Source organism: Xyrauchen texanus, chromosome 16 (assembly GCF_025860055.1).
Source record: "Xyrauchen texanus isolate HMW12.3.18 chromosome 16, RBS_HiC_50CHRs, whole genome shotgun sequence".
Taxonomy (NCBI): domain Eukaryota; kingdom Metazoa; phylum Chordata; class Actinopteri; order Cypriniformes; family Catostomidae; genus Xyrauchen; species Xyrauchen texanus.
The window spans coordinates 33,298,371-33,307,335 of NC_068291.1; the positions used below are offsets into that span (position 1 = coordinate 33,298,371).

Here is an 8,965-nt window from a genome sequence, read left to right on the forward strand (position 1 = left end):
AGAGAAGAGAAGAGAAGAGAAGAGAAGAGAAGAGAAGAGAAGAGAAGAGAAGAGAAGAGAAGCTACATTAACCAAGCAGATCTGGTCACAACAGAGAACTTAAGAGACCAACGTGAGCGAAGACAGACAGTTTTATTATAAGAATTTCATGTATATAACATTGTTATTTTCTATTTATAAAAAAAACAATATTAATGCAAATATTGAACCTTATACTGATGATTTACACACATGTATTAACATTGGTTAATGTTGATTGCAAACTTCTGCATTGTTTTACTGTTGGTATATTTTAAGTTTTGTTTTTTACTTTTGTGTGTGTGTGTGTGTGTGTGTGCGTGCGTGCGTGCGTGCGTGCGTGCGTTAATTATTTATATAATTATTTGATGTTTATAAAATTATTTGATGTTCATAGTACAATAACAAATAAGCAAGTTTTGCTTTGGGCTAGAAATGTATGCGTTCATTTTTTAATTGTATTTAATTTTATTGATTTTGATAATTTTTTTATTAATATTGTTTTACATCTCATTTAATTTTGTCAATGTCATACCTTCCCTGGTTAATTTATCTTCGACTGACCGAGGAAAAAAATATAAAACTTAAACACACGTCAAAGAATCCCACAAGCACAAAATGTGGTTTTTACTGCATGAAACTGTTTACAAAATTCAACTTCGTTTCCTATGGGTTTTTATTTTTATTAAATTTTGTAAGATTTTTTTTTTTTATAAATATATATATATAAAATTAGTTATTTATCTACCTGCTGTTTTACGTTATAATTTTAATTTTTATCATTTTGATTGTCTGTGCCAATTCCGATTTGAAATTATTCCGAGAATTACAAATTACAGATTTTTACTATTTATGATTTCCGAAAATATGGGATAAAAAAAATGTTCTCACGGTTTGATGCATTAATTTGGCAATAAATACATATATGTAGACATTAAACTATACCATACCTTCCTTGTGTCATTTATCTTTTCTACAATTTAATGACAAATGGATCGAATGGAATCTCAATAAGGAAACAGGTTACCAATGAGTAAAAAATACCAACAACAAAAAAAAAAACACCTAAAGTCTCAGTCTCTCTCTCTCTCTCTCTCTCTCTCTCTCTCTCTCTCTCTCTCTCTCTCTCTATCTATCTCTCTCTATCTCTCTCTCTCATATTCCCTCTGTTGGCGCTACAGTATGACCCTTATAATAAGAGCTCAAACGTCCCCATCCCGTCTGATGTATCCACGACCTCTTGAACTAACAGAGAAAAAAACTTCATACGTCACTGTTGAAGGTGGTTCATGGTTTGTGCCAATACCTATAAAGCCCGAGCGCGTGAGATGCACTGAATATTGCACACATTAGAGAGAATGACTTGAGAAGCTTCACGAGCTCACAGCATGTCATCTGTATGCTCTTACACTTGTGCTGAGGTGAGTACACAGCTCATTATCTCATTCTAAGCTCTGAAATAATAGATGCTGTGATTTTCGATGAAAGATGCCTATTTAATTAGGCTACTGATGAGAACTTACATTCAAACACAGACAAACATTTGAGATAAAGACAACCAGTTATCTTTTGGCTACGTCTTCGATATCTATTTCAAGTGAATTTCAATTTCAAAGAATAAGGGATGTCCCAAAGATTTTGGCACTCACCGAAAAGGTGAATAAATTCGGATGAAAGACATGCCCGCGCATGCAACTTGTAAAACTGTTTGGAATAGTTGTCAGTTTCTTGTCATTCTTTGGGAAGCTGGAGAAGAGTATAAAGCAACGTAGATCTCCTCTCCTCTGAATTGTGTGCGACGTCATGAAAGTGTGTCAAACTTGTCGAATGTTCATTCCCAGATATCCAATGAGCGCGTAAAAGGACCTTCTGGAACGTTGCTCAACTTTTGAAGGCGCTCCATCAAGACATCCTCACGGGAACAACACGCACAAGAGCACGTGGATTCTCTGTTCTTCTTCTTTTTTCCTTTTATTTTTTCTTCAATTTATCGTTGGAGATGTTCTGGCACGATTGTTGCCTCGTGTCTACGTTGCTGGCGGCTGTCGGTGCCATTTTACCGGCGCTCCTGTTGCTTGTGGTTTCGCGGCTGCTGTGGGAGATCAGGTGGAGCATCACCCGGGATCGGGCGTGTAAACTTCCACTCCCACGTGGCTCCATGGGCTGGCCGCTGGTCGGAGAAACATTCCACTGGCTTTTCCAGGTAAGACTTTTGAAGTAGCCTAAAAATGTTAAGGTTCCAAAAACTCTTTCCCACTCTCTATGATAAAAATGTTAACCTAAAAATGTGCTTCACCACTTAAATGAACTGGCTTGATTCAAGTCAAAAATGATATTTGGTAACATCACTGAATCGACCTGAATAGCTACATTAACTTACACCAACAAAACACATTTTAAGGGTTAGATCAGGTAGAAATAGCTCTTTAGGTAACAATTACACTTTTTACTTGCAATGTTAATTATGACTACATTTAGTCTATATAGCCTATCAATTATGAAGTCACACCTAGTATTACAGTGTTTTTACAGATTCTAATAATTGGTATTACTAATAAACTACATGTTTAATTATTTTGTGCAGCTGCTTATTATTAGGCATTGTTTTTAACATTATTGTAATTATAAATATTGTTGTTATAGCTTGTATTACCAATTGTTATATTAAAGACTACTTCATGTTGTCACCTTAAATAGGAGTATGAAGGGTATGAGCCAGTTATTTGCTGGCCTAATATAAAAATGCACAAGGGGACTTATTCCATGGCATGTGTGAACTTGATGAGGGTGTAATTCTTCACTGGTAATGTTTTCACCATGATTTCCCTGTGAGGTGCCAGAACTGATCATTCCATTCCAGAGGTTGCAAAAACTGGCATAACAGCTTTGCAACAAACCTCTCTCTCTCTCTCTCTCTCTCTCTCTCTCTCTCTCTCTCTCTCTCTCTCTCTCTCTCTTTTAATAGGGATCCAGCTTTCATATCTCCAGACGTGAGAAACATGGAAATGTTTTTAAAACCCACCTTTTGGGCAAACCCGTTATACGGGTGACAGGTGCTGAAAACATCCGCAAGATTCTCCTTGGTGAACACACGGTGGTGTGCACGCAGTGGCCCCAGAGTACACGCATCATCCTTGGGCCGCACACCCTGGTCAACTCGGTTGGTGACCTACACAAGAGGAAAAGAAAAGTAAGTAAGCCCAGTGCCTAAAATGCAAGCAGCCTATCCAGTTTTGGTGTGACCCGATGGGAAACTAAGACAAAGCTCTGACACATGACAAACTATCAATCATGACTGGTTTATTTAATTGATAAGAACACACACTTATACAGAAAACATGATGCAAAGCCACTCATAATGGGACTGAATAAATAAGGTTTGTTTTGCTAAGTCACTTTCACTTTAACAATTGAGGACTAAAATGCTTTCTAAAACCAGTTTGTCTTATTCATAATCACATTTTAATTTAATCAAGGTAATGTTTTGTTTCATGTTTTCATTATCATGCATTCTTAAAGACTTAAAAACTTGCTGTAAATTTTGTAAGGCTATACTATTTCATTTAAGCTCACAGAATAATACAAATAAATTCAGCATTCTTTTTATTTTTTTCTAATTTGCTTCATAGATCCTCGCAAAAGTGTTTAGCCGCAGCGCACTGGAGACGTATCTGATGCGCCTTCAAGATGTCGTCAAGTCTGAAATTGCCAAGTGGTGCACCGAGACCGGCTCTGTGGATGTTTACGCCGCGGCCAAGTCACTCACATTCCGCATCGCGGTGCGCGTCCTGCTAGGTCTGCGACTGGAGGAGCAGCGCATCGTCCACCTCTCCAAAACCTTCGAACAGCTCATGAACAACCTCTTTTCTCTTCCCATTGACACCCCCATAAGTGGCTTGCGCAAGGTGAAAATGACCATCTCATTCTGACATTCCTGCAACAGTCTAAAGTTTACATTGTCTTGCTGTTTGTTCAAGTCATATGTACGAATTATGAATGAATGCAAATGAAAACAAAATGAATTGCTAGAAAGCTAAATCCTTGTCTCTTCTACATATAAAACAACTTCTAGGCATGGCCTAGAATAGTCTAATAGTGGCTTGTTGTTGTAGGGAATCAGAGCCCGTGAGATTCTGCACTCTGCCATGGAGAAGATCATACAGGAGAAACTTACAAAGCAGCAAGCCAATGATTACTGCGATGCTTTCGACTATATGCTGAGTGGTGCGAAGGAAAATGACTATGAACTCACAATGCAGGAGCTCAAGGTAAAATCGTAACTGAATGTATAATTCAAAAAACTTAACAAGCGATTTTTAACCCCCCCCAATCTTCAAGCCAAATCTACACCCTTGAAATTAGGTGAATGCATCATATTTTTACTGTTACCCATTTTATTTTATTTACTAGGCAATGACTTCATGCAAAGAGACCCAACATTTAGAATGAATCATCACATGTTAAAAAAGAAGAAAAATGACTATTCTCTACCTATTGTTTGCACTTGCTTCCTTCTGGAAAAATGTGTATGATTTATCATTTTATAGTAGGCCCTATATATCTACCTATTTCATTTCCCTTGAATAAAAGTGTTTGCTAAATAAAAAAATGAAACTGTCTTTCAGGAAACTGCGGTGGAGTTAATCTTCGCTGCACACTCTACCACTGCCAGCGCATCAACATCCCTCATCATGCAGCTGATGCGCCATCCAGATGTGAGCGAGCGTGCCAGAGCGGAGCTGGAGAGCGAGGGGCTGATTGCTGACATGCACAGCTGTCGCTCCCATTGCCATGGGAATGTCATCAGTGAGGCAAATGATGCTTCTGAGAAGAAATCAGCGGTGAATAAAACAACGTGTTTTGAAGCAGGGGAAAAGGAGGAGGGGCGTCGCTCTAGGACCCACGTCCCTTACCTAAGCTTGGAGAAACTGAGTCAGCTTTCATACCTGGACTGTGTGGTCAAGGAGGTGCTTCGATTCCTCCCACCAGTGTCTGGGGGATACAGGACAGTGCTGCAAACATTTGAATTGAATGTGAGTTGATTTTCTTCTTCTTCAGAAAAACTTATATCATGGAAAATCTACTGTATTAAATTTAAACATTGTGCATTGAAGGGGAAGATGAGGGAAGACACCCTTAACTCTTTCCCCGCCAAACACGGAATTTTCTGTGTTTTATGAAAAAACGCTTCCCCGCCAAACACGGTTTCCGTGTTTTAGGTGTTATACGGTAAAGAAGACCCCTCCGCATGTTTTGAAAGAGTACGCAACTCTTTGATCAAAGAAACAGACTGCGATCGTCTCAAACATGAAGAAGTGGAGTATTGAGAAGCTCAAAATATCAGACATAAAAATGCCTTTTTATCAGCTTTTTGTCTGAAATGTTGTTTTTTGACAAAACCGACCTCTGTTCACGTCACAATAAAAAAAGAACAAATGAAGATAAAATAAAATCGTTTGTTTTTGCCTAAAAGCAGAGCCTCAGATCTTTATTGTGATATATAGCATCTTCATATATTCATGGAAGAAAATATTCTGCGGGCCATTAAAATTTAGTGAAAATCGTCAAAAACCCTGGCGGTGGCTGGCAACTTTTTTTTAAAAACGCTGGCGGGGAAAGAGTTAAGAACAAAGTGCATTTACTTTTAAATTGTAACATGTTAAGATACATGTTTAACATGTAGAGGATGATGATGCATCATCCAATATATTATCATGGGAAATAAATAGAATCATTCGCTAATCTATGATGTAACGGATAAAGGACAGTCAACGTAAACTTTAATGAGAAACTCAACTTAAAACAAACGTAAACAAATATAGACACATATGCAACGCGCCCGAATGCGTCTCTCTCTCGAACCAGCGTCTCCGGCTGCCCATTATCTCGCTCTCCCACTGATAATCTGATTCAGTGCCGGCCGTGCTTCATCAAGGCCTGGCCACGCCCTCCTCCTCACCCTCCTTTCACACATATGAAAAGGGGCCAACACTGGGGTATAGATGCCCCCAGTAAAAGAGATTTAACTGAAAGGGTAAAAATATTCTTTGAATTATGTACTGTACTGGCCTATGAATATGCTAAATTTGTGGAATTCAGTCTGAATTCTACTCATTTAGCCTAAGTTAAAATGATTAGTGAATAAGTTTGAAATGTTAATCTAATTTGTGGAATTATTTAACAATAACCCCATACATTTTAATAACTATTAAATTAAATAAAAATAACACCAGCAACAATATGCTACTGGGGACCTTCTGCCCCAATTCTGAATGGGGCATCTTACCCCAAGGGTCTAACTTTTCCTTTTCACTTCAAAATATAAACAAAAATGTTGCCCCACAAATCTACATACATTACTGTGTTCACAAATCTCCTATTAACAAATATATAAAAAGTTTAATATTAATTAAAATATAATGGAATGTCACAGATCACTAATTCCAATGACACAAAATCAGATCAAATAACCTTAAGAAAAATGAATGAATATAATATGGAATGCCCAATTCCCACTACTTAGAAGGTCCTCATGGTGGCACGGTTACTCACCTCAATCTGGGTGGCAGAGGACTGTGCGTAACACTGCGACTCACAGCATGTGGAGGCTCATGCTATTCTCCGCGATCCACGCACAACTTACCACGAGCTCCATTGAGAGCGAGAACACATATTCGCGCCCACAAGGAGGTTACCCCATGTGACTCTACCTTCCCGAGCAACCGGATCAATTTGGTTACTTAAGAGACCTGGCTGGAGTCACTCAGCACGGCCTGGATTTGAACTCGCAACTCCAGGGGTGGAAGTCAGCGTCAATACTCGCTGAGCTACCCAGGCCCCCAGTTGTAAGAATTTGATTGATTCGAGGGACCAGAGTATTTTAATCTGTTTACCAAACTGTTAAATCACCCTTTCCTCAGATTCTAACTTTATGCCAGTTGGTGGTGAAAAATTGGTGGTGGCGTAGTGGGCTAAAGCACATAACTGTTAATCAGAAGGTTGCTGGTTCGATCCCCACAGCCACCACTATTGTGTCCTTGAGCAAGACACTTAACTCCAGGTTGCTCCGGGGGGATTGTCCCCCGGAGCAACCTGGAGTTGCTTGGGATATATTTGGCAGATGCTTTTATGTTGCTTGGGATAAAAGCATCTGCCAAATGTAAACAAAGGAGCATTTGTTATGGGTGAGTCACCGAAGGCTTTTATTAAAGATGATTTCAATCATCGTTTAATTTATCATGTCCTAAATTAAGATGATGATTATAAAATATTTGTAAAAATTCTAAAAGAAATTGTAATGTTTCTTGTCCACCAAACACTGTATGCCTTATGATGTTAAAAATATTTGAATGTATTTATTTAGTAAGGATATGGAAAGCAATAACACTATTTAACACTATTTGTGATTTGGCTAATGTATAAACACCTATATTTTGCCTATGCAGGGTTATCAGATCCCGAAGGGCTGGAGCGTTATGTACAGTATTCGGGACACACACGAGACTGCAGAAGCATATCAGAATCCGGAGCTTTTTAACCCGGACCGGTTTGGTGCCGATCAAGATGAGAGCAAAACTGACCGCTTTAGTTACGTGCCTTTTGGTGGCGGTGTGAGGAGATGCATTGGACGAGAACTCGCTTTGATTGTGCTGAAAACTCTTGCCGTGGAGTTGCTTGCCACAGCAGACTGGACACTTGCGACGAAGAGTTATCCGAGGATGCAGACGGTGCCGATCGTGCATCCGGTCAATGGATTGCCCGTGTTTTTTAACTACAGAAACCATGGGATCGAGAGAAACCGGAGGGAGTCCACTCATATTTAGGCAAAAAACTGATATTATACACTGTTTCAAGTAGAAATCTAACAGACAAATGCCAAAACTGCTATTTGGAATAATGCAATTTCCCTCTTGATATCTGTGTAAAATGAAACTCATTTATCTATTTGGAAAACAGTGGGATGAAGTGATGGATTTGGACTTTAAACAAAACAGAACGCATGCAAGTTACTTCAGTCTGAAAAACCAAGCCATGTTGATGTGCATGACATCAACTCCTTTATATCTTGTTCATAGAAAAAAAGAATATAGGTGCATTTCTATCTCAACCTTGTATTTGATATATAAACAAAACAAGATTTTGTTTTGTGAAATGAAGTAGCAACATTAATAAGCTCTATTTATAATTTCAAGGACTCTAGCTCCCCCATCCCCAAGGAGAATAGCTCATTAAATATACAAATAAAAAAACTATTATGCCACTTTCTTTAGTTTCTAGACTACTGTACTATTAAAATGACTAGATGTCTGTACATGCTGTTTTGGTGAACTTAAGTACTTACAGAAGTTACATATTGCTTTAAATCATATAAATAGGCTACTAATGAATAGTTATTTGTGTTTATTATGAATCTGTGTAATCTTTATTATGAATCTATGTAAGCTGTGAAAAACTATCCTTGTGCTGTGAACTGCATGGGGGGATCGGTTTAAATACAGGGAAGGAGAAAACAAGCAGCACTTTTTCTCCCAAATAGGAGTATATGTACTTGTCTTGTCAATACGTAAGTGTGTAGTTCATGTGCTCATGTGTGCCTTGATGAGTAGATGCTCAGTATTCATGTTAATATGATATCTGCTTCTGTATCTATTTTGAAATGTGCATTTGGAGTTCTGTTAGTGTTTAGGATATCTCTGTTCAATAAAGAGATCTGATGTGTTTATAAGCAGTTCAATGACTATTTTCTTTTTCTACACTTTTAAAATGGTTCCAATTAGAATTTAAAACGATTTTACAGTCTGGTGCAATGGGATAACCTTTGTAAGATCCTCCATGAGGCGAAACATGGAGGTAGAGCATAATTTTCATGCCTAAATAAAGTTATAGTTTAGCTCTTTATACAATTATCAATATTCCATTAAACCTCCAAAAACACTTTCTGCTACCA

General features: G+C 38.1%; 1 protein-coding gene across 1 annotated transcript; it reads left to right on the forward strand.

Moving 5' to 3' along the window:
• The first annotated feature begins 1,337 nt into the window (after positions 1-1,337).
• Positions 1,338-8,739, forward strand: LOC127656622 (cytochrome P450 26B1-like). Its single transcript, XM_052145034.1, has 7 exons — positions 1,338-1,439; positions 1,860-2,221; positions 2,984-3,208; positions 3,648-3,923; positions 4,131-4,286; positions 4,644-5,051; positions 7,464-8,739. Exons 2-7 carry the CDS (start codon positions 2,018-2,020, stop codon positions 7,839-7,841), a joined length of 1,647 nt encoding a protein of 548 aa, XP_052000994.1. The 5' UTR covers positions 1,338-1,439; positions 1,860-2,017; the 3' UTR covers positions 7,842-8,739.
• The last annotated feature ends 226 nt before the right edge of the window (positions 8,740-8,965 follow it).